The 27045-nt window shown below is 41.5% G+C and overlaps 1 protein-coding gene across 4 annotated transcripts in view; it reads left to right on the plus strand.

Moving 5' to 3' along the window:
- Positions 1-16992: 16992 nt before the first annotated feature.
- LOC148012047 (signal recognition particle-related / SRP-like protein) overlaps positions 16993-27045 on the plus strand; it is a 144184-nt gene continuing 134131 nt past the window's right edge. For 3 of the 4 annotated variants that reach the window (XM_087669456.1, XM_087669458.1, XM_087669457.1), the window contains exon 1: positions 16993-17198. Coding sequence is in view for 1 of the 4 variants with exons in the window: in XM_087669455.1 (XP_087525581.1) it covers positions 17500-17557 (58 nt within the window). In the remaining 3 variants the exon portion in view is untranslated. Of the gene's footprint in view, positions 17199-17490; positions 17558-27045 lie in introns of all 4 variants that reach the window. The other variant, XM_087669455.1, reaches the window with a different exon arrangement.

Genomic DNA, 27045 nt, shown 5'->3' on the forward strand with positions numbered 1-27045 from the left:
AGGCCTGCATGGCTAAGCATAGAGCGCACACGCTCCTGAATATTCCTGTTCATGCGCTCAGCCAAACCATTCTGGGGTGGGGTGTAAGGGGCGGTCAACTGACGCTTAATACCCCTGTCATCACAAAACTGCTCAAAAGCATGCGAGACATATTCTCCCCCATTATCTGTCCTAAGGCATTTCAGCCTATACCCAGTCTGGTTCTCAACAAGAGCAAGCCATCTCTGAAAAACTGCCAAGACATCGGACTTCTGCTTTATGGGATAAGCCCACACTTTCCTAGAAAAATCATCAATGAAGGCAATGAAGTACTATGCGCCACCCATAGATATGCAAAGCATAGGCCCACAAACATCGGAATGCACCAATGCCAAGGGCTCACTCATGCGTGGCCTACCCGATTTCTTATGCGTAGACCTATTCTGCTTACCATAAAGACAATGATCACACGAGTCAAAACGTGCATAGTCCAAAGGCGGAAGATACTGCAAACCACATAACATTTTCATTCCCTTCAAAGACATATGCCCCAAACGGGCATGCCAAAGTGATACATGTGGGATAGAGCCCACTGCCAAAACATGGTCTACAGAAGACCCAGATACAACAAGAGGATAGAGGCTGCCAGCCTTGGCGCCTCTAGCAAGCACAAGTCTGCCTTTGGTAATTTTCCAGGCAGAATCCCCAAAACAGACATGAAACCCTGCATCATCCAACTGTCCTGCAGACATAAGACTGCGCGTAAGCGCAGGTACATGACGTACATCCCTGAGCAAAAAGGAACTGCCAGTGGAAAACTGCAACTGAATATCACCCATGCCCACAATGTCAAGAGACATGTCGTCTCCAAGTCTGATTGAACCAGATATAGTGCGATAAGAGTGGAACCACTCACGGTAAGGCGTCACATGGAAGGATGCTCCTGAATCCAATAACCAGCACTGTGCATACATACTAGATGTCTCAGTCCAGTGTGAAGCATCAGAAGAACTAGCTGCAAGTATAAACTCATCACCACCATCGAACTGCTCAGTCTGCGTGACATTAATTTCCTCAATCTTGACGCTGGACTTCGCAGGTACTATGCTGCGATCAGGTGACTTCTCCTGCACTTTATCTTTCCCCTTATCCTTGCGCTTCTTATTGCGCAACTCATGACACTGTGGTCTAATATGGCCCTTTTTCCCACAATGATGACAAGTGACATTTGCATTGCGCCCATCGACTTACTACGCGACTTGCCACGAGATTTAGACCGACCCTTCTGCGAGTCACGGCCTCGGTCATTACCACGGTCATACCTGTCATTCCTGCCTCTAACTGTCAAAGCATGACTACCACGAGAGGCATCCAAGTTTTTGCGATTCACCTCTTCCTGAAGAAGAGCACTCTCAACATCTGTCAATTTTAGAGTAGCACTAGAGGCACAAAGAGCAGTGCGGAATACCTCCCATGACTCATTCAGAGTCCCAAGCAAGAAAAGAGGAGTTACTTCCTCTCCAAAGGTGATATCCTGCAAAGTCAGGTTCTTCAGTATAGCATGGAACTGGCTCAAGTGAGCAGACATAGTCGCATTATCCTTCATGCGCAGATCCATAAGCTGCTTCAACCAGTACATCTGACTCGCCGGACTTTTCTTATCATAAAGATTCTTGATCTTATTCCATAGTTCCCATGCACTCTGTGCTTCCTCAAATACATTATAATGTACCTGTTCAGTGAGAGACAATACAATCGTGGACTTGCATAGCTCATCAAGTTCAAGCCAGTCGTCATTGTCCATAGTTTCAGGCTGCTCCCCACTCAACCAAAGTGGCTTAATCTAAGATTTCTGCACCAAAACCTGCCATATTTGACTCTTCCAGTAAGAGTAGTTGGTACCATCCAACTTTGTAATGTTAAAGATGGCACTATCATGCGAAGATGACGCCATTATGCAGGCTGGAAATGCCCAAACAGTCCAAAACTGCTTACTGTTTTACTGCAGAAACTGCCCAAAAATGACCAAAACGGGGTCCAAAGGGCGAGCAAAGTGTGCCAAAAGTTGCTGCCCACTTAGTACTAGGTGTGGTACACCAAATCAGGATATTTTAGCATGAAAAGTACACCTTAGTCCACTAATAACTGCTTGCTGTAATAAATTGCAGGTATGCAGTCTAGAGAGCAAATTGTCCCAAAATAGGATCCAATGTCAAGCAAACAATGCTAGGTCCAAAGGCAGCATGAAACAGACATAAGCAAGGCCAATGACAGTGAAAAGAACATGAGCTCAACACCGAAGCATGTCAAAATAACATCTGCCAGTGAAAGGCACACCCCCAGACACTCTAGGCAAAGTGTTCCTGTAACTGCCAAAACCTAACACAAATAGGTGTCTGCTCAAAGAGAAAGATCCAAATATGAGACTCAGCTCATAAGCATCCTGTGAACCAAGAGTACATCAATGCATATCCATAAAGATTGGAGTATGATCCCAAAGTCTCAATGCGTATTTAGCTGCTCAAGACATAAACTGCTCCAAATACATGTAAGTGCTCCAATAGCATGCAACTGTCAAAGGTCAAGCAAGCATGTAAAATGCTCCCACTGGCACAAAAGGCGTACAAAGCGAGCTCAGAAGCTCAAACAACCCAAGAGAAAGCACCAGTGATAAGTGACCCTGTCAATGCATCAAGCGCATCCAAGAGAGCATGACATACATGAAGCACCGGTCGTATTAACCATGAAGCAATACATAAGCCCAAATAAGCTCTCGGTCAACTCAATGACATCCAAATAGCAACCAAGATCAGTGATCAAGTAAGCCGGGAATGCTCAAATACATCCAAATCCAAGCTCCAAATGTCGTTATGGCATACACGAACCAAATAGCATATGTCAGGAACCAAAGCATGTAATGCAAAAGCCTAACTGTCAAGCAGAGACATGAGGCATAGGCGGTCCATGAGCATGCCAAGTCGGTTCAAATGCCAGTGAAGATGAAGCTAATGCGAAGCTCAAAAGCATCCCATAATCTCATACATATGCTCCAAGTCGTCCCCAAATGTCAGAGACATCATGCCAAAGCTCAAAGCATACATCCGGTATCGGTAGGTAAGTGCCAAAGCATGTAAAGTACCTTCAGCCCACTATTATTTCAGCATGTATTTACTGTTCTAAACAGTGGATTTCAGCCCCGAATTCAAGCCAAAATCATGGTCAAACCAAACGCATACATCCCCAATACATCCGGGTAGGAAGTAGACCGCATATGGGCATCAAATAGCTCCAATGGAATGAGGCATAAGCAACAAATGTCAGTGTCAAGGGTGCTGCCCTGTTTCCAGCATTGTTATGCAATGAATGACAGTTTCAAAACTGAGAATGATCGGCTCCCAACCTCAATGTCAAGCCAAAGCATCAAAATGACATCCAAAAATTGCTCAAATGCCCTCCAAATAGGCAAATGATGAGTGCTCCATGAGCAACAAAGCATTCAGCTGTAAAACATGGAGGTCAAAGTCTGAAAATGGGCGCCATATTCAGCGTGTTGAGGCTTGGAGTGCTACTGCCAATCACATGGAGTTATGATGGTTGGGGGGCTCCAAAATAAGCCCCAATAGGCCACACACAAGGGCTTGATGAAGATCAAGTGGCTGCAGCTTCAACACGTGAGGAGGGGAGGGCTGAATAGGTGCGCTGAAATCAGCGTGAGTTGCTAAAAATGGCTGCTGATCAACGTGGCTGAATGTTGAGTGTGGGGGGGCTCAATGATGGCCCAAGGTAGGCACATACCAAGCCATGAAGGCCCAATGCAAAGGGGAGGGAAGATATGAGCTATGGAGCTCAAGAAGAGTGGCTGCCCTTTGTTCCTGCCCCGTTTCAAACTGAGAATATACTCAAATGCCTGCAAATGCTGAAGCAATACCTCAAGGGCAAGGCTTTGATGAAGCTCAAGAAGGCCGGGATGGAGCTCGGGAAGCCGGGGAGAGTCGGGAGCTCGAGAGGTCGGCTATGGCTGCCGGGATGGAGACCCAATGCGTGAAGCGAGTCGATGCGAAGGTCGGGAAGCACTGAGTCGAGCTCGAGCAAGAGAATGCCAAGCTCTGATACCAGTTGAAAGGTGAGAAGGATCGAAGCTTGCACACGAGCTATGGCGGGAGAGCAAGAGCAAGAAAGAGAGAGACAAGAAACGGGAACTCCAACGGTCACAATGTGTGACCGGGCCTTCCTTTATTCAAACTGTCACTAAAAGAATAAAGAATAAAGTGACGTGAAGGGCGCCCACCACCTGCAGTGTGCAGTGGCAGGTACTGTCAGTGTAGTAATACACGGGGCGGCACGGTGGAGGCACCTTTACCCCCAACAGTTAAGATAGCTTGAAGAACTACCTACCTTCCACATAACGTGGGCAAATTCAATGAATGGTGTCTTGTACCATGCGGGAATGGGCATCAGCTTTCTGTATGCTTGCACCCATGCCTTTGCCTCATCAGTTAGCTTGTCAAAAATAGTTGTGTGGTCAGCCTACCCTTACATCCTTGCTTCACAAACAAGGTCTGGATACGAGGTATGGACAACCCCCCCTTTTGTGCCAGCCTATGTACATTCTATATTAGGATCTCATGAATATGGTGCATGGCATACATGTTTGTACGAGAAATAGCTAACAAAATCTCCCCCTCTACCACACTTGTCACTTTCACAAAGCGACAATCAACGCGCACATGTTGCCTCGCGTTATCTGGAAAGGTTGTTGCAAATAATCAATTATGTTAACGATGATGTAAGCAACAAACACATTCCAGAATGTTAAGGTCTTACAGTTTAGGGCCACTCACATGTGTGTATCTCATTCATCCATGTTGTGAGCCAATGGTTACCATCCCAAACATAAAACATGCAATTTGATAAAAAGGCCCAATTGGTGCCGTTGATTTCTGCCTCAAAGTCCTCATGCTTCTTTAGCCAATGGAGGTCCAAGTCATTTCTAATCATATCATCAACCTCCTTGCACTGGTGTCTTGGAGTCTCTAATGATACTATGAATACACCCATCCCTCTAACATACCTATTGCTAAAAAAGGTTTTCGAGAGTTGCTTGTACCTCGATGTGACTTGTCTAATTGTAGGCATGAAAACGAAACGACATAATGGGATGGGTGGCAAAGGGTGGATGTCCACATCTGAATGAGATGATGAAGTAATTAATGTTCAATCAATGTAAAGAAATAAAAACCATAATCTAAATCATGATGTGTCTCTTACAAGCACTCACTAGCCTGAACGTTTCAAACTGGTCTTCTATGCATGCTTGCACAATACGTTTATCGCAAGTGACTATAAAAGCGGTCTCACCAATCGTTTCATTGGCATCTGTTATGCGCTTCTTTTTAATTCTTTGCGTTCGATTCTTCTTGGTTTGTGTATGGCCACACCCTTGTTGTGCACTAAAGGACTCAATGCTTTGATGGTTGTCACTTTCCTCGTCAGTATCACTCTCTGACAATATAAGCTTTCTCTTACCCTTCCTCGCCTACATCATCGAAGTGTGCCCACCTTCTCCTGATGTCACTCCTTCCCCACATGCAATTGCAACAGTTGCATGTAGCTCGGTGGAAGTCAATGATCATGTTTGTATTGCTCTTCCTCTCACTCTTGGAGGGTGACTCCCCCCTTGTCATTGCATGTTATCGGTGACAATAGCCTATCGTCCTGCTGTAGATCGTGGAGGCAAGTCATAGTCCTTGGGAGACTTGTTTGGCCGTCGCTCTCTTTCCTGCAAACAATGATCCAAAATAGGGTAAGAGGGGGAGATAGAGTAGTTGTAACAAAAATCAAGAGAGGAGCTGCTTACCCTCTGTTCAATTGGCCACTGCACAATTTCATTTTCCTTAACGTCAATCTTAGTATTGTCTTTTCCACGAGCCTTCACACACCTCTGATGCACGACGGTGATAAGAACTTCCATTCATCTAGGGAGCAAGCTCAATAAGGGGAACATTTGTCGAATAAAATCTTCTACAATCCTTTCATCGCCCTCGTAAAGGGTGACATGATCTTGTCTTTTGAAATCAGATTTGGCCATGATAGAGGGGCTTAGGGTTACTTCTTACAGATATATTGCTTTCTTAGTTTCCTGCCAATGAAATACCAATTGTGTGTGAGAGAGAGGGGGGGAGGGAAGAGGAAGAGGTGACATTGGGATAAGCAAGTGAGAGATAAAGAGAGAGAGTGAGAGGGAGAGCCATGGAGAGAGAGCGAGAGCGAGAGCAAGAGGGAGCAAGAGGGAGGGAGAGGGAGAGATACAGAGAGAGGGGGAGGAAGAAGGAGATAGAGAGAGGGAGGAAGGTGGGGATAGATTGAGAGAGAGAGAGAGAGTGTGTGTGTGTGTGTGTGTGTGTGTGTGTGTGTGTGTGTGTGTGAGTGAGTGAGAGAGAGAGAGAGAGAGAGAGAGAGGGGGGAGGGAGAGAGAGTGTGTAAGAGGTGGCGAGATAGGGGAAAAGCCTGGGATAGAACGGTGAGATAGAGTATGTGTGACTGTATTAGAGAGAGAGGTGTGGAGAGAGAGATGGAACCGTGTTGAGGGTAGAGGATAGAAAACAAGAACTTGAATTGCAAGGGGAGAGGGTTCCTTTTAAAGACAAAGGAGAGAGAGTAAGGAAGGGATAGAGAGAGAGAGAGTCACATACCAAGAGTGGAATGATTTGTAATGTGAAAAGGGAGAGATGGATCCTTTTATAGGTGAAGGAGAGAAAAAATAGGGGGAGAGAGAAAGAGTGATGAAAGAAAGGGGGGAAGAGAGAGAGCATGCGATATGTGTACTTTTTTCTCACCAAAAAGGGGTCGTTAGTAGCCCTTTATCGAACTTTTTTTTTTTTACGACCCAAATTTTGGCCCAACTAGATTTGTGGTTTTTTTTTCACCCATTAAGGACCTACTGGTGACCCCTTTTTGGCGAAAAAACAAACCATAGTTTCGAGAATAGAGACCAATAAGATACGGGTTCTTTTTCCATTCTTAGGTGAAAAAACACTATGTTGCTCTCTCTTCTTCCCATGTTGTCTATTCTCAAAATTGTGGTTTGTTTTTTCGCCAAAAAGGGGTTGCCGTGGTAGCCCTTTATTGGGCAAAGAAAACCCACAAATCAAGTTGGGCGAAAAGTTACTCTCGCAAGGAATGGTTCGCCAAGAAAAAATTTTCGTCCGATAAGGGACTACCGGCAACCCCTTTTTGGCGAGAAAAAATTACACATATCACATGCCCTCCCTTTCATCACCCTTTCTCTCTCTCCCCCCATTTTCTCAACTAATTAACAAATATTTACCTAATTAACTTTATGAGTGACATAGAGAGATATACTTTTCTAGATAGTAGATCTTTATACTCCTAGAAGCATAATATGAGATAGTCATACAAAGTAGAAGCTTATATACACTCGTTTAAACATTGCTTTATTCATGTTGTCTCTCTCTCTCTCTCTCTCTCTCTCTCATCCCTCTCCCATCACTCTATTACTCTCTCTTCCCATGCTCTCTCTTCTTCCCATGCTATATATTCTCACAACTGTGGTTTATTTTTTCGCCAAAAAGGGGTCGCGGTAGCCCCTTATTGGGCAAAGAAAACCCACAAATCCAGTTGGGTGAAAAGTTACCCTTGCTAGGATTGGGTCACCAGAAAAAAATTGCGTCCAATAAGGGGTTGTCGGTGACCCCTTTCTGGCAAGAAAAAATTACACATACCGCATGTCCTCTCTCTCATCACCCTTTCTCTCTCTCTCCCCCCATCTTGGGTATCCTTCAAAGGGAAATTTGTAATAGCTCTTTAGAAATAGAGTCACCGAGTCTTTTTATTCATGCTAGAAGGTTTGGATAATCTATTCGGCTACAATTTTTTCTAATATAATGACAGTAGGATAAGTAGCTATTAATATAATAGGTAATAACACCACCTATTGATGGGTCTAGTAGGCTTCTATAATACCTCAATAAGGGTGTCAAGATAATGACGTGTCAATTAGAACATTGCTAGATGGCATAATCAAACATTTAGAATAGATTTCAAGTAAAATTGGTATATTAAAAAATATAAGATTTTTAAAATTCTAAAATCAATCAAAATAACACTCAAGAATGATATTTTGGGGCCATTGAAAAGATTGATAGTTTTGAACTAATAGTACTTTTGTTAATGGGAAAACATTTTATACATGGCAAATCATTTTTCTAATACTTTCAGTATTAATAGACATATGGATGGGGGGGGGGGCAAGGTTTTGTGGATATGTTGGAAGGGGGTGCCGATGCCCCCTTCCTAGCACTCGACTTACCTGACCGCGCCCGCCCGCCTGCATCCACGGGCTACACCCGCCCATTCACGCGCCCACACGTCCGCTCACACACACCCATGCCCGTCTCTCTCTCTCTCTCTCTCTCTCTCTCTCTCTCTCTCTCTCTCTCTCTCTCTCTCTCTCTCTCTCTCCACACATGTATATAAACACATTAAAAAAGTAAAAAATGCTTTCCCTTCTCTTAAATTGAGAAATTAATTAACTAATTAATTAATAGTAATTAATTAACTAAATAATTAATTACTAATTGGTTAATCAATTAATTAATAATTAATAGTAATTATTGTACAATCAATAGTTAATCAAGTAATTGGTATTTAGTATTTCACTAATAGTAATTCAAATTAGTTAATTAACTAATAGTAATCACTAATTAGTTAATTACTAATTTTAACAAATTTACTAATTGATTGGTTAACTATTGTTTAATAGTAATTAGTTAACTAATTAGTTAATTAATTAATTACTAATTAATCTAACTAAATAATTTAATTAGTAAATTAACTTACTAATTAATTAACTTATTAATTAATTAATTAACTATACTAAAAAATAATTAGTTTAATAATTATTGAGTCAAATAATAAGTGAACAAAATTAATTAATTAATTAATATTTAATTAATCAATTAATTAGTAATCAGCTAATCAAGTAATTACTTAGTAATTAGTTAATTAGTAATTAGTATTTCACTAATAGTAATTACTAATTTTAACAAATTAACAAATTAACTAGTTAATTACTATTTAATAGTAATTAGATAACTAATTAGTTAATTAACTAATTAACTTACTAATTAATTAATTAATTAATTATACTAAATAACTAATTAGTTTAATAACTATTGACTCAAATAATAAGCGAATAAAATTAACTATTAACTAAATCAACAAATTAACTATTAAGTATTTAATTAATTATTAACCAAATTCACTTACTAATCAATCTACTAATTGATTAGGTACCTAATAAAAATTAAGTAATAGCTTTTTTGAACAACTAAGTAATTAATAACTTTTCAAATGTAATTATTTAATAAGTAAGTAATTAATTAAGCGACTAATTAACCAATAAATTAATAACCAACTAATAATTAATTATCTAATTGAAAACCAAGTGACTAATTAAGTAGCCACTTAACTAATTAAGAAATTAATTATTATTTAACAAATAACATTATAATTTTTATATTAGTTAAATAATTAATTACTTAAAATTAATAATTAATAAATAACTTATTTGTTTAGTAACTATTAAGTCAATTACTTAGCCAACAAAATTATATATTGATCGATTAGTTGAAATTAACAACTAACAACTAAAAAACAATTAGTAATAACCAATAACTAGTTACTTGAAATTGATAAATAATTAATTAAAATTAATAAATAATAATTTATTAATTAGTTATAATTACTTAAATATCTTTCATTACTTATAAATTAGTTTTTAACAACCAATAAATATCTTTTATTCAAGTAGTATTTGTTAATTTTATTATTATGTATTTATTTAATTTAAAAATATTAAATAATTTTATCACATAGTTATTTAGTAATTAAAACTTTTAATTAATTAATTAATTAAAATTATTATATTATTAAATTATTGATCATTTAATATAAATCAAATGATATTTACTAAGATAGTATCAGCTAGTTTATTGATTAGTTAATTAGTGTATCGGTCAAATTATATCAACTAAATTATTAATTAATTTCTTAATCGATAATAGTTAGCTTATTTTTTAGTTCATGTATATCAACTAGTTTATTGATTAATTAGTTATTATAGTAATCAATTAGTATGAAGTGAACCATTAGTATCTTAATATTACTTAACTTGTTTATTAATTTATATATTAGTATTAATCATGTCATATAAAGCAATGTGCTAGTATAGTAATACTAATTAATCAGTTCATATGATTGTACATTAATATGTTAGTTGTATGGGATTTTTGTTGGAGGGAATGAAGAGAGAGTACAAGTGTATGTGAATTAGGATCGTTCTGCCTGCCGAGAAAGGTCAGCGCCCGCATCTATCTTAGTTATTTGGGTTTAGGGTCCATGGTACGAGAGAGAGTGTGCATGTGGGCCAGGATGGGTTGATGAGAGAGAGTGCATGTGGATTGGGATCATTTTTTCGGTAAAGAAGGGGTCGCTGGCGGCCCAATATTTGGTGTAGAAAAATATGACTAGCATCCCTCCCCCCTCTTACATCTCTGTCTTCATATGGCGCATGTCTCTCTCTCTCTCTCTCTCTCTCTCTCTCTCTCTCTCTCTAATATGCATTTAATGCCCCACTATCTCAAAGTGGTTATATAAGGCCACACACCCCCCATGACACAATGCCTCCCCCTCCCTCAAGTTGTGGAATATTTTTTTTATCTAGTAGGTACGCACACATGTCCCTCTCTCTCTCTCTCTCTCTCTCTCTCTCTCTCTCTCTCTCTCTCTCTCTCTCTCTCTCTCTCTCTCTCTCTCTCTGGACCCACATCCACTCACACACACTCTCTCTCTATCTCCCTCCCACACAAATCTTTATATCCTCTCTCTCTCTCTCTCTCTCTCTCTCTCTCTCTCTCTCTCTCTCTCTCTCTCTCTCTCTCTCTCTCTCTCTCTCTCTCTCTCTCTCTCTCTCTCTCTCTCTCTGTGTGTCTCATATCTGGCAACCGTATCCACACACACACACACACACACTCTCTCTCTCTCTCTCTCTCTCTCTCTCTCTCACTCATATTTGGCACCCGCATCCATACACACACACACACACACACACACACACACTCTCTCTCTCTCTCTCTCTCTCTCTCTCTCTCTCTCTCTCTCTCTCTCTCTCTCTCATGCCAAATACTTTATATATCTTGCACTCGCGCGCACACACATGCGCATACACTCTCTATCTCCCTCTCTCTCTCTCCCTCTCTTGTATATGGCATACACCCCCACACTAAGTCTTTCAATGACACCCATATCTGACATAAGTATTCATACATGTGTAGATAGATTTGGAAATGGATCCAGCATCCAGTGCTACACCAAATATCGAGGTCCGCATATATGTATCGTCCCTCTCTACCAAACCTATTATACACTACACAAGTAGTCGGTTCCCGATGTTGAAGAAGGAAAACATTTGCAATGGCAATGGCTACCGTGTTCTTGCTATTATCCATGCAAATGGCCGAATAAAAAGCACGCCGATCAATTGTAACAATGACCATGAGGCTGTCCAAGTATATGTTCTGGATACCTTGGTCTTGCAAGACTATCTTTTCAAACAAGCAAATGGGCCTGCATTGTAGCCTTCCCCCATCATAGACTGACCCAGAGCCCTTGTAGTGTTGAGAAAACAACAATCACCATGGAAGCCTCACCACCCCCCTTGGACATTGAGAAAAACAAAACCATCCCTATCACACTTGATGTGGAAGAGGGGGGGATGTGACAATCCTCTTATGCTGTAACTGTGGTTGAGTAGATAATGTCTTCGGGGGGGCGACAGTGAGTCTTATGTCATTTGATTCAAAATACGGGTGCTATAGTGAGAGTGGAGGAGATCCCAGTTTTCTATGATGGCAATGTGGCGTACAAGCTTCCACCAGTAGCAGACAATATGCGTCCAATGGAGAGTATGGAGCAAAAGTATGATGGTCATTGCTAGACAAAGCCTGCATCAACATCGATGGCATTCCTTGGTACTGTTCACCGAAGCAAGTGTATCTGAGAGCTAGAGTCTCCCAATAGAGATTGTATTGGCAAGTCCATTTTTGGGTCCCCAAACAAGGTGGCATGGACAGGTGCAAGATTCTTCAGTTGCTCCACTATCATTAAAATGATTGCAAATTCGCATCACATGGTTCTAATACCCTATTATAAGTAAATTGCACTAATCAAGTCCCAATACTTGCCATGCAGGTAAGCTCAGTAGTACCAGCATATCGGCTATTGGAATGTCAGCTGATGGTCTCGGAAGCCTTGGATGCTTCTATTGTAAGAACCCCCCCATCGTGCTCTCCAAGTGCAAGTGTGTAGTGTATTATGTGATGTCAGCAAGGCCAACGTCAAAAATATTTATTCATCAAGGCACACATAACCATGAGGTGCAAAGAGACACATGTAGAGCTAATGGCAAAGAGGAGCATAAGGCCGTAGAGGAAATGGTAAGAGACTTTAGTGCATCGGGACCTCGACACCTGCAAATGATTATGGCTAGAAGGCTAGTAATGGGTGCCTTGGCTCGTGAGCAAGGTGTCCCCATGTCTGACATTGAACTCTCAAAGATGCTCGAGGAACTCTAACCACTCATTCAGAGGAACATGTAACATATTATTCCATTCACAACACATTCCAAAATATCATTAAAAAGTCATGCATATAAATATCAATATTCTATGCATGCAAGTTCAAACACGTGGTCCGTGTAGCACGTGCTGAGAGTGATCAAAGAATGGCATCTTGTCTTCTAAAGTTAAATCAACGTTGTGCATACATATTTTTCCATGGTAGCCTATTTCCTAAGCAAGTTGTTTGACAATGATTGTAGGTGCTTTATATTCAAAATGTCAACAACAACTGGGCCAACCTCAAGGGTTGACTTAGTGAATTGTATGCGAAGGAATGGCACTGGGGACCTACGCAATAGCTGGGTATGTTTTGACCATGTGCATCTCATTAATGATTGGACCACCATGGTAACACATGTACGTGACCCAATGTAGTTTCTCTTACATGATTCTATTGTCACAACACAAACTTAAGTAACATAGTTCTCCTTACTCCCCCATTCCTTTATTGTGTTTCTATAGTGTACAAGAGTTGATGACTCTGGCAATATGTGAGATGAAGGACGAGGATACAAATATACAAGCTCTTTTTTGGACAAAGATGAATGAGGTGATGGAGAAGTGTGGACACCCAAGCGCTGATTTTCGAGGATTCATGGCAGACGAGGTAGCTGCCAATTGGAGGGCCATCCGCATAATGTTCAATGGTGGTCTGGACAACATAATGCAAGGAAGGGAGAGATTTTGCTTATTTCATTGGGAACAAAGTCTCCAAATACACACATCACAATATGTGCACAAGAGTTTTCAAGATGAGAATAAGCACTTGCGTTGCATGTGGATGTGTGTAGTCATGTAAGATGATGCAACAATGCAATATCGATTCATTCGGGCTTGGTGGGCCTTAGGGAAAGTTGCAAATTGCAATATACCAACAATGGATTGTTGGCTTAGTTGGTGGCATATCAAATATCCACGTTGGAGGTGGCACTTTGTCGAGGTAAGACTAGTTTGTAATAGTAGGATGTGGCATGTGGTGCATTTGTTTTCTCACGCTCCATACCTTCTCGTGCTGTATTTTTGTCTAGCTGGCGGAGGACATTGCTCATATACCAACCACAAACTTGGCAGAGACAATGCATACAAGTTGCTTGGCAAAGGGAGGGATTCAAGGGATCTATCAGCTTGTACGATGCATGTGTCAGTGATTTAGCCAATGCTCTACTACAGAGCACAAAACAACATGCATTCATTGCTGGAAAGTTCCATGGTGTAGGACCTAGTGCAGAGAAGCATTTGAGCCTGCTACAACAAGGAATTAGCCCCACACCTTGAGCAATGGTAAGAATGGTTGAGGAGGTGGCATTGGATTGCATAAACGTCCCGATTTTCAAGGGGACAATGTGAAAACACAAAGTTGATGGGAAAGCGGGGTTCAAGGAAGCCAACGCCTCTCACATGCCTAAGTATGTGACCGAAAACATACCTAGAAGAAAGGGTACAAGAAAACTAAACTTTTAGGACCCTTTGCCTTCTGACCAATCAAGGGAAGTATCACCAAATTGTTCGAAGGAAATGGTGGTGAAGACAATCCTTCATGACACCGTCTAGGCTATAAGAAGGATTCCAACTCGCAGCCATGTACAATGTTAAGGATGGTTGGGAGCTAGAGAGGGAAAATGCAAAAAACTTATAAAAAATATGTCGCATGGGATGCCTGCACCTTCATTTTGGGGCATCATGGAGTGGTCTAGCTCAAGAGGAGAAGCTAGCAATCAACATGGATTGAGGTGCCAGTTCATGTGGTTTTGTAATGATGGTGTGGACCATACATGGAACATTTATTCTTCCATTCATCACGCACTGCCCAAGGCTCCACAAGTATGGCCAGTGGCACGAGGCACTAATTTGACCGTAGAAGAAATCCACATGTTGGAGAGTGGTGGGTTTGTTTTACAAAAGGCAACGTAAGAGACGGATGTTAATGAGGGCTCGTGTAGATATCGAAGAGGTTTTTCACATGTTGCAGGGAAAAGGATACTCAGCGTTGGCTCTAGATGCAATTGTGAAGGGCCACACAGTGATGAAGCCCTTGAAGCATGAGGTTTTCAAACTAGAGACAGCTAACTCAAGTGTCATGCATGAGTGTTATGATGTGCACATTGCAAAGAATCCAACATGTAATTGCCACCACAACCTCATTTTATTTTGTTAAGAAAGTCACCGTTATACAATCCAATTGGATGGCAAGCCTTTGGTGACCTTGTCTCTCTTAATTTGACAAGCAAAAGCACTTTTTCCAGAGTTAACACAATATAAATGTACATTTGGATTGCTTGTATGAATTGTCTTGTATCATATTTGTTGGGGAGAGGGGGGGAGGGGAGGGAGCTATCAATCCATTGAAATTAAAGTTCTAAAACACTGATATATATATATATATATATATATATAGGTGAGAGGGAGAGAGAGAGAGAATGTAGAGTGAGAGGGAGAAATTGCATGTACAACCCTAAATTGAGAGAGAGTAAAGACATGGAGTAATTCGTGAGAGAGAGAGAGAGAGAGAGAGAGAGAGAGAGAGAGAGAGAGAGAGAGAGATTATGGTTATACATTTTTTTGCTGCACCTTCATCAATCTTACAACCCTTTCCTAACTTGATTCAATGTTATTTTTATTGAACAAAGTCTAATGTTCTCGAATTGTAGGGTGAATGTTCTCAAAATCTTGTGGGGCCCTTTCATGACTTAATTTACATGTTCTTTTTGTTGAACAAAGTCCAATGTTCTCAAATCCTTATGGCATCGTGTATGCATCAACCATGCACAAATCCATATTGCCTAGGGTGAATACAAGCCAGCAAAGTCTTAATCCTCAAATCTAAAGCCTTAACTACCAATTTGTATGAAATATTAAGCATAATCAAATGTGTTCATTGAGAAACTTTAATCCTTGTTGCACCATTTGGTATAACTTTAAATCATCAACGGTTGCTGGTAGGCACTTTTGCCTTAAGCACACATTGACAAATGAGGTATAACCTTTCACACATTCATCTCAAATGCACTTAAACATCTCTATGGGAAGCCCATAAAATGGTAGGTGACCTATCATTTTTCATCCTCATTAGAGTGTATTGCAACTCATCTTTTGAGAATGGTCTACTAAGGATATCTGCCTCCTCTTCACTTATGGCCAGATTGTAATCCTAGAAGAATTCTAAAACCTTTTCCTCATAATCAAATGTTTTGGCAAAAGATTGATTTTTGGAATCCTACTCTTGGTGGGAGAGGTGATTCATCACTTGGCTAGGTGATCTGGATTTGTGATAAGGCCTTTATTTATCTGTTTTTCCTAAATCATGAAAATGCAAGAATGGTAAAGGCTTTATTTTTGAAGAGTGTTCAATGTTAGCTAGACATTTGACACCCTAAGCAGTGGAGATGGTTAGATGAGAAAGAGATTTCTAGAAAATGGCTGCTTAATAGTGAGAAGGCTTTGTTGATATCAATCATTGGCCAAAAGAAAGAAGATTGGCCAACTTCCTGTATTTACAAGCCTGTTCCCATCCTTTGTAGTCTAGGAAGTGGAATTGGCAAGTGTCCAAATGAATGCAAAAAGAGATTTGATTTTAGAACTTTTCAAGGTCAAATTCTAATGAAAGTGGTGGAGTATTGGCGCAAGAAGTTTCCTTGAACCAAACTCTAAACTTGGAAGCACAAACTTAGCAGGGCATGACAGCTTATGTCCTCAAGTAGGCTCAATATGATCCTTTGGAAAGTCTTGACAAACAAGTTGCCCACTAGGGCGAGACTTTCCAAGATGGGAGTATCTTCGCCTATGTGCCCATGTGTCAAATTTAGCAGGAATCTCTAAGCCATGGAATATGTATTATAGACAGGTGAAGAAGGTTTGGAGAAGAATGAGCAATTGGATTGAGGCGGCGGGATTTCATGCTAGGCTTGAGATGAAGACCGCTTTGTTTGGGGAATCTAGGCATTTTAATGAAGTGTCTCTTAGAGTTTGCACTGTTGCAAGGGCTTTGACTATTAGGTTCTTGTAGAACCATAGGAATATGGTAGTGTTTAATCATGTGTCCTGTTTTGCTCCTTCAGATGTGGAGCCTTGCAAATGTTAATTACTGGTGGTGCTTAAAGGTCTTAGCGGGAAGGACCCTTTGCTTAAGGCTATAGCTAAGCATCTAAAGGGTAAATGGCTAGTTTAGCTATGTTGCGCCCCCCTCTATTGTTGAGGGTTGATGCATATATATTTTATCAATATATTCTTGTTGCATTATTTAAAAAATGGTTTCTTGTTTTAAGGTATGTGAAATTAAAGGATTGGCCGACCTCTCTATGGGTCAAATATTCATCTTCTTACATTTCCTTTTTTTTCTTCCTCCTTCCACCCCCGGTTCTCTCTCTCTCTCTCTCTCTCTCTCATAGCTATACTCTCTTTCTATTGCTGCGCTGTTTGATCGCCAGCCACTGTGGACCATTTCACTGTCTGGCCTTGGGTTGGTGCGTTTCGGGCGGGGCGGCGGTTCTGCAGTATACGTGGTGGACAGCACCCTTCAGCAAGGTACGTACTTTAATTGTTCAGATACAAGCTCATAAAACTGCGAATTATTAGACAGAGATCTAGCGCGCGCGAGAGAGAGAGAGAGAGAGAGAGAGAGAGAGTCTGGGATGTGCTAGGCAATTTAGTGTTTGGGTATTTTTTATTGGTGATAATTCTCTCATTTTATGCCAGCTGACCAACATTAAATCTGGCCAACCAGCATTAAATGCTGATTGACCTGATCACTTTCATTGCATTATTTTGTCCTATATATTCGGCTTCTCCTCCACATTCACTCATTCATCACCTGTAGATCTAGTGCATGCCCTGTTGGAGAGAGGGAGCTGGTCAAGTGCCCACTCAACCAACGACTCACAATTGTATGTGACTATCATGTGTTCGGTATATGGATTCCATTTCTCAAGCATATCTCTTAGTTTTCCTTTGCAGTGTTGCGTTTTCTCTTTTCTCTCTCTTTTGTCTTGTGTTCAGGAGTTTATTTTAGCATTATTTCATGCTTCCATTGTTACATCCACTTTCTGAGAGAGAGAGAGAGAGAGAGAGAGAGAGAGAGAGAGAGAGAGAGAGAGAGTAGAGTAGAGTAGAGTAGAGTTTATTAACTTCTACTGGGGCCAAAAATGATCCATGGGACTAAAAAAGCAAAAGTGTACAATCTTAAGTCTCCTCCCTATGTAGATAAGATGAACAAGTAGGGAATGAAAATTAGGTTGTGACCAACTCCTCACGATGATGAAGGAGATGAGTAACAAATGCTCCTATAGCTGATATGGAGAGATACTCATAGATTCGGTTGATTTGTGTACGATCAATTGAGCTGTATGTGATCATCCAAAAAGCCCTTGAAAATTGGTTCAGATATATGCATAACTAGGGCAAACTAGAGCAATATATTATCTGTCTCAATTCATAGTAGGTTGCAAAATCTACACACCTTGCTTCGGAGGGAATCCTATCCATGCTCCTTACTCTATCCTAAGAGCATGTAATCTCACCCTAAAGTATGGTTTGTTATGTCTCATCCTTAGTGAAACTAGTCTTCCTTCTCGGACAAGGTAGTAATTCTTGATCAACCGCTTAATTACAACAATCAATAAATAAACATAAACTAAAATGCACAATTTACCTTAAAATTCTTGGACAGTAGATACTTTGTTGGTGCCAAAACTGGTGTCTCTTTCGGTATTTCTTTAACTTTATTGATTAATGGATTAAGTACAAGTTGAGATTCCATAATCTCCTTGGTTGATCCAAAAGCCCCTTGCTATAGATGCAATCATCACACAAAATGGGCCAATTGCCCTTTGAATTTCACCCAGGACTTGTTCTAATTGGATCCCAATTGGCCAAATGTTGCCCCAAATTCACAATGGATGGATTGATATCTGAATTCCTTGATAATTCCACAAATTTCAAGTATTGAATTCAATGTATGATGCCTTCTATTGATAGCACGGGTCTTGAAGTGATTGCTAAACCCTAATTTCTGCAGAAATTTAGGGATTACAGCAGAATTCCCTCAGTGCTGCCCACCAAATTTAGCTGAGATCTACTCCAAATGGCTGAGATAAGCTAAGATCTGAGAATTGACTAAAGGAGGTGAGAGAATGCCAGAGAGAGACAAAATTTACAGATTTCTTGTGGAGAAATCCTTTAATTTTCTTGTTTCAACCAGCAAGAAAAGTAGTCACTTGTAGCCTAGGAGCACCAGAAATATTGTCACCAGCTAGCTAGTGATGTCGCCAGCCCCTGATGGGGCTTCTCCTGCTGTGTTCTACTTGCTAATGGCTCCAGATGGTTGTCACCTATTGTAATATGCTGTTTTCTGCTTAGAAAATAGGCCAGTAGTCTTCTCTCTCTTCTCCTTCAGTTGAATGGCTGAGACCAAGCCCCAAAAACGTTTTCTCAGCTTGCATGGGTATTTTTGTCAAGTGGTAGCCTTCTAAACCCAATTTTCAGCATTATCCAACCATTACATTAATTTTCAAAATTAAATAAATTTGAAAATTAATTTTAGCTTTTCTGACCCTACTCAAAATTAAATGTGCCCTTCCATAATTAAATGGTTAGGCCATTTGTAACTTGGAGTGGTCCCCAACCTTTCTTGACTTTTAGATTGATATTAATTAATTAATTGATGCCTAGTCCCTAGTATCACCATTGACACTTAGTTGTTAAACAATTGTCCTAGGGTTCAAACTGACACCAATTGACCACCAAAGCCCAACTGGCATAACTTATCACAACTTTTGCCTTTGACACTCGTTGCATCCTTGGGGTCCTTAGCCTATTACCATGAAATAACTCTCACATGTACTATACATCCTTGCACATTTTAATTAGTAACTTAATCAAATGTTACCAGCAAGATTAAAGTATCTCAAAATTTCATGTCCCCATGACAGACCTCCTCCTTGAAATCCTTGCAATTGTCCTTGATTGCATTGCATTTTTCCAAGGGTAAAGTATACTACACTGGAATTTTCATAAGGCATCATAGTCACAACATTGGCCACCATTGTTGTCTAACCATGCTATATGCCCAAAACTTGTTGAGTATTTCCAGCTAGCATAAACATCAGATAAAATTGAGAAACAGTCCGTAGCTGTTGCTAGAAACACATTGGATGTATCCAGAACTCATATTTCTCAACTGTTTTGACTTCACAACCATAGTAAAGCATATTCTCAGCATAAACCATGGCTGAAATTGTCAATGGCATTCACTAACATGTTGTTGCCTATTGGGTGTAAAGGCCCTTATGCTACTCTCGTGTATATATTTAGTTACACATGTGAACACACCCTTGCGGATGTAAGTGTACTATATCCTAAGTATAAATACATTCTTTTATTCTTTGTGCATACGACACTGGTACACATCCATCTCTTGACTCTTCACTCTCTCATTGCACTGCACAGTTGAATACACCTCGATTAATGCACACACTACCTAAGTGCTTCCTCCCGCGCCCTTCAAATTGGTATTAAAGCATAGGCAAGAGAGTGTGCGCTTTCGAGGACAGAGATAGGTAGTCATGGTCAATTGGTGGTTAGTTTGACCAACAGGCTTGAGGCGACAAGCAGGCATGGTAGTTTTTTGCAGGCGAGAGCTGTCGGGAGTAGCTTGCAAGGCTCGAGCTGCAGTTGGCGGTGCATTCAGCAGTCAACGGGGCAGGCGATAGGCTGGCGATGGTGGTCATGTAGAACAATGACATCCGACCCAGAAATTGCAGACATTGTGTGCATTTGCTTCAAAAATTTAGGGCTTTTCTTATACAAGTGAGCTTTTGCTCACTTGAGGCAATTTCATTACGATTTGTGCACATTTGAACCCCGAAATTTGAGGATTTTGCAAAATTTGTGAAAATTTTGCAACATACGCCCGTATTTGACACTCGAGATGATGAATTAATGGAGTTGGGGCAGATTTATTGCAAAATTTTTGGGGCCTTCCGCTTTGAGCCAAGTTGTGCTTTGACAGTGAAATTACAGCAGATTCACAGCTGAGTGGAAGAAATTTGGACTTGGCATGTATTAAATGTTATAAAGGGGTAGCTTCCCTTGGTACATGTATTGCTGAATGCTCATTATGCACTAAAATAGTGGGATATACAGCACTTGGGTTACTGCATTTGGGCATTATGGTGATGTATTATTGAAGTGGGAGTTGTCATTTATGCAAATGTATCAGATTTGGTTCGTATGCATGCTGTAATTAGCTTTTGGGACTGAAATTGCAGCAAAAATATCTGCTTCTTGGACACCTTTGGAAGTACAAGTGTGTGTACTTCTTGTTATATTCAACAACCTTGCCATTGGCTGAAAGTATTCAGCATTTTATTTCAATCTTTTATTGCTGAAGACGGCTGGTAGTGCATCTACATCTGACACAAAGAATCTTCTTGAGATTCATAAATTTGATGGCAATGGCTTTGATCTTTGGAAAGATTGTATGCAAGGTATACTTTTTCTGAAGGATTGTGATGATGCTTTGGCAGAACATAAGCCTGTTGCTTTGTCAAATGAGGATTGGGCTAAAATGAATAAGAAAGCCATTATGTACATTAACATGGCTGTCATAGATGATATCTTGGTTGATATCAAGGGACTCACCACTGCTTATGCAGTTTGGGAGAAACTCAAGGCTACATATGAGAACACAACTCTTGTCAATCAGGTCCATCTCACACGAAAGTTAGTCAACTTGAAGCTTGATGAGTCTAAGCCCGCATTAGAGCATTTAAATGCTTTCGTTGGTATCTTGAGTTAGTTACAGGATGTAGGTTTGCCGGCTTTTGATCCTAAGATGAGGGCTATTTCTTGCTCATGACTTTGCCAGATTCATGGGAAGCATTGGTTGTGTCATTGAGCAACATCCCTAACTTGACATTTGATGGTGTGCATGGTTCTATTCTCAATGAGGAGATTAGATGCAAGGAAAGTGAGAAAAATATTGGATCAATCTACAATGTAAGAGGGTGAACTGAAAAGAGGACAAATGTTGCAAATGAAAACAAAAATCGCAGCAAAAGCAAGGAAAAACAACTAGATGTCACTTGCTATCAATGTGGACGCAAAGGGCATAAAAGGCTCAATTGCAGGTACTATAAAAAGGAGCAAGAATGCAAGAAGCAAGCTAATGCAAAAGGCAAAAAGAATGAGAAGGATGGCAACTCTACCCCTAAAGAAACAGAAAATGCAAATGTGGTATCTAATGTTGTTATTGAGGAGATAGAAGAAGATAAAGATGCTGATTTGTTGGTTGCATCTTCAGATCCACATGCTATGACAGTGGAAGACATGTATATCACTAAAAGGGATGTGATAGATGCCTTGTTATTTGCTCATGATGGTTTGTCACAATCGTGGATTGTTGACAATGGTGCTTCATTTCATGTAACTCCATCTTTGGAGTGTTTTTTCTTCTTATGTAGCAGGTAACCTTGGGAAAGTTTACCTAGACAAAAACCATGCATGTGATATTGAAGGAATGGGCACCATACACGTGGCTCTTGAAAATGGTCAGGAATTGATTCTTCATGATGTTAGGTATGTACCTCGCATTAAGAAGAGCTTGCTTTTTGTCGGGTAGCTAGACAACAGGGGTGACTTCACTACCTTTGGTGGTGGAATGTGGAAGATATAGAAAGTATCTATGCTAGTCACTAGAGGCGGTAAAAAGGAAACTCTATATTATCTTTATTGCAAGGCACTTCCTGGAAAGTTTGTTGCAGTTGCAGAAGTGCAGTCACACATGAAGTTATGGCACAATCGTCTTGGACATGAGCCAAAAGGGTTTACAAGCACTTTCTTCACTTGGAAGAGTTGATGTGAAAAACTCAAAGCTTGATCTTTGTGATGACTGTGTTTTGGGAAAACATGTAAAGAGTTCATACTCTCATGGAGCCTCTAGGAAGCCATGTAGAAAGCTATGGGTTTACTTGCTTGAGTAGAAAAGCTAGGCATTGGACGCTTTTAAAAGGTTTTATGCATTTGTTAGTACTCAAAAGCGTTTAAAAATAAAATGCATAAGAACAGACAATGGGGAAGTGTATGTATCTAAAGAATTCAATAGGTTTTGTGATGTCAACGGGATTAAATGGGAGCTAATAGGTCCTTATAATCCGTCAACTAATAGTCTAGCTGAGCGAATTAGTTGCACTTTATGTGAGAAGATTCGGTGCATGCTATCCATAGCTAATCTCCCGTAATCATTTTGGGGAGAGGCACTTCATGGTGTATATTTGCAACCGAAATCCACATCGTGCACTTGAAAGTGGTATCCTTGAAGATGATTGGTTTGGCAAACCTGCTTCATATGACCACTTTGTCAGAGTGCAGCAATGCGGAAGTGTGGGACCAAGACTGAGAGAGAGAGAACGCAGAGAGAAGAGAGAGAAAGAGATAGTGGAAGATGAAGATCTGCTGTATAAAGTGCGATGTATACAAAGATATGCAGATATGTACACGGGCGCAGTGTGCGGGACTGCATGTCTCCACCTCGACGATGCAACCTGCTGTTCACCTCGAAGTCTGCTGCAGTCCGCACGATCTCCAACCTGAAATCTGCAGACAGAGATGAAATTTGCACGAATCTCCAGCCAGAAACCTGCGATCAGTAGGAGAAGACTGCTGGATATCGGCTATAAATAGCCACAAAAATAGGCGCCAGAAATAGGCAGGTCGGCTGCATTAAATGCAGCTGACTGGTGCAGTACCAGGTCGGACTTGTCAGAAGTGGAGCAGCGGTGGAAGCATAAACATGTGCTGAAATAAACTGTTGAAACACAAGACAAAAAGAGAAAAGAAAGAACACGATACAGATGAGAACTCAGATGTATGCACAGGAAATGGAATCCATATATCTGAACACGAGACAGTCGCATACAACAGTGAGTCACTGGCTGCGTGGGCACTGGCACTGGCTCCTCTCTCCACAGAGTCTGCAGATGGTGAAGATGAAGTGACTGACTGAGGAGGAGCCACTGAGTATAAATAGGCTGAAAAAGTGGGGAGCAATAATGCTGGTCGGACAGCATTAAAGCTGGCCGACTAGTGCATAAAAATGCCCCACTGGCATAAAATGCCACACTAGAAAAATACCTAAAATACCTAATAAAAATGCCCAGTCCAGATCAAGCTCAGACTCACACATGAGCTGACAAATACTCTGCTAACACCCTCTCTCAGATCATGAGTGATCTGATACAATACAATAGTACAATGAAAAGGGATCATAAACTATACAACATAGAACCACCAAGTAGAACCATGGATACCCAAGCAATGGGTGATCAAGCCACCACCAAGGTGCCTCGGAGAGAACCTGATGTCGATGTTGATCGTACCAAACACCTGAAAATAGAGAAGATCATAGCATGTCTCTGTGTCCATCACCAATATCTTGCAGTAGCATACAAGTCCATCCTGTCAAAAATGCCCCTGAACATAAGTGACCATGGATTCCCTGCCTTTGACCAGACCGCCAAAGTGTCCCCTCATGTGAGCGCCAAACGAAAGCCTCCCACTCTTTGTCAGATAACCAGCTCAGCATGAACCTGGATGTCAATCCCAGCTCCAGGATTTGATTCTGCCAGATTGAAGTCGATGCGTCAGGGACGTCCCTCTCTGGAACCTGTGTACCTGTATAAAAGTATAGATGAGGCGCGGCTGCCCCATCTGAACACCCGCTCACACTCCCTCTCTGGCACAAGAGAGTCGTGAGGGATGACCTCATCACCACCACTAGAAAGCAGCCGAGGAAGGGGCCACCAAGCCCTTCTCGCGATCCGAAGAAGAGGATCCCTTCCGCCCCTTGGACTTCACCTTGGTCGGAGGATCGGAGTCGGAGTCTGATGAAGGAGAGGACTCATCGGTAGAGTCAGCATCCCGCTTCGTCTTCTGCTCCTTCTTCCTGGAAGCCGCTAACTTCTTGCAGTCCTTCCGCAAATGTCCCTTCTTGCCACAGTGGTAACACTGGGCCTTCGACTTCTTCTTCCCGTCACCTCTCTCTGAAGCTACATAAGCCTCACCTCCATAATGTGCCGGAAGCCGCCCCTGTAATCTCAAGGATGCCTCATGCTCAAGAAGCATCGAGGTCATATATGTAAAACTGACAGGAGTCGATGATGTCTGCGCCCGCAAAGCATTGGCCACTCCATCAAACTCCGGGGGGAGCTTGTAGAGGACCGTTCCGACGAGATGCACCTCGGGAAGAGCAGATTGCATGTGCCGAAGCTGGTCTTGTACCTGCGTAACACGAAGAAGAAAAGACTGAATAGTATCTTTCGGCTCAAACTTCATCTGCTGGAGCTGGCCATAAAGTGTGACGGCCCGCATGGTGGAAGGTGCCTCGTACATCTGCTGCAACTTCTGCCATACTTCAGGAGACGTCCTACAGGAGGTAACCGCCGGTAAGACCGCTTTAGAAATATAGCGAAGCAACGCCGAGTAAGCACGGGCATCGTCCGAGTCCCATGTGAGCACCGCTTCCTCATGGTTGTCCTCATCAAAGTCTTCAGGAAGAGGAAAAGGACGGAGAGGTCGAGCAATAGCTCCACAGACGATGTACCATAGCCGCTTCTGCACAAACCAAGCTTTCATGACAGCACTCCATGTGAGATAATCAGGTCCATGTAACTTATCATCAGTGGAAGTGCACGGAGGAGCCATATGGAGAGGATAAGAAGAGAAGTAGAGAAGAGATGGAATTTAGAGAGGAAACACGGCCAAAACACAAGCACAGACTACAGAAAATGAGAGTTCACATGCAATAGAACCCAAAATCTGATCAATAGAAGACAAAATCTGCTGCAGAAAGTCAAAAAATCAGTCAAAAACTGCCAAAAATAGAGAAAACGGCCTGAAGTAACAGTCACCCAGCCACGAGAGATGCTGAATCAACAAAACGCAGGCTGTAAACTGGAGAAAAACAGGTAGAAAACTGTCGCCAGCAGCTGCAGATGAAAAACGCAGGCAGCAGAGGGTGTGTAGGCAGCAGAGGGTGCGGAGGCAGCAGGCGATGGCAAAACTGCAAAAAACGCAGGCTGAAAACAGCCCCAAAACAGGTCGCCCGGCTGCGACAGTAGTCGTCTGATCAGTAGGGGTATAAAACAGTCCTGAAATCAGCAAGAAAACACAGCAGAAACACAAATCCTGAAAACTGATACCATGTCAGAAGTGGAGCAGCGGTGGAAGCATAAACATGTGCTGAAATAAACTGCTGAAACACAAGACAAAAAGAGAAAAGAAAGAACACGATACAGATGAGAACTCAGATGTATGCACGGGAAATGGAATCCATATATCTGAACACGAGACAGTTGCATACAACAGTGAGTCACTGGCTGCGTGGGCACTGGCACTGGCTCCTCTCTCCACAGAGTCTGCAGATGGTGAAGATGAAGTGACTGACTGAGGAGGAGCCACTGAGTATAAATAGGCTGAAAAAGTGGGGAGCAATAATGCTGGTTGGACAGCATTAAAGCTGGCCGACTAGTGCATAAAAATGCCCCACTGGCATAAAATGCCACACTAGAAAAATACCTAAAATACCTAATAAAAATGCCCAGCCCAGATCAAGCTCAGACTCACACATGAGCTGACAAATACTCTGCTAACAAGACTGCCACGTGGCAGTCCTGGGCAGCCTGCCAATGCACCGTCTGAGGTTCACTCATGAACCCCGCCAAGAGACCAACAACAAAACAAAGATCAACACGAGTGTTGAGGAGCCAAATCAATGAGCCAATCAACTGACGATAGCCGGAAGCATCCGCCATGGGAGAAGCTGAATGTGAAGTGGCCTTCCAGTTCGGATCCATAGGAGTAGAAATGGTCCGACAATCCTCCATCGCAAAAGAAACCAAGAGCTCCTGTACATATCTCTGTTGAGAGATGAAAATCCCCCTCTGAGACTGATAAATCTCATGGCCCAAGAAGAAATGGAGTAGACCCAAATCCGTCATCTCGAACGTCTGATGTAAAGCTGCCTTCGTCTCTTTGACCTTCTGTGCATGATCACCTGTGACAATCAAATCATCAACATACAACACAAAAAGCACACAACCAGCCTCGGAAGTATGTACATAAAGCTGCGGATCGGCCTTGGAATGCCGATATCCGAACTGTGACTGAAGGAATGAATCAATCTTCTCGTTCCATGCATGCGGAGCCTGCTTGAGGCCATACAAGGCCTTGTCATCTACGATCAACATGAAGTATGAGCTTCCTCTCAAGGACTCGTTCCTCATAGGGCCACAAAGATCCGTAGATACAAGCTCCATCGGTGAAGAAGACCGCCACGAAGCTTTGGTGGGAATCGCATCCCTATGCTGTTTCCCACGAA

The sequence above is a fragment of the Lygodium microphyllum genome, chromosome 27 (assembly GCF_053477565.2).
Source record: "Lygodium microphyllum isolate KBCC chromosome 27, Lygodium_microphyllum_v1.1.10, whole genome shotgun sequence".
In the NCBI taxonomy this organism is placed as follows: domain Eukaryota; kingdom Viridiplantae; phylum Streptophyta; class Polypodiopsida; order Schizaeales; family Lygodiaceae; genus Lygodium; species Lygodium microphyllum.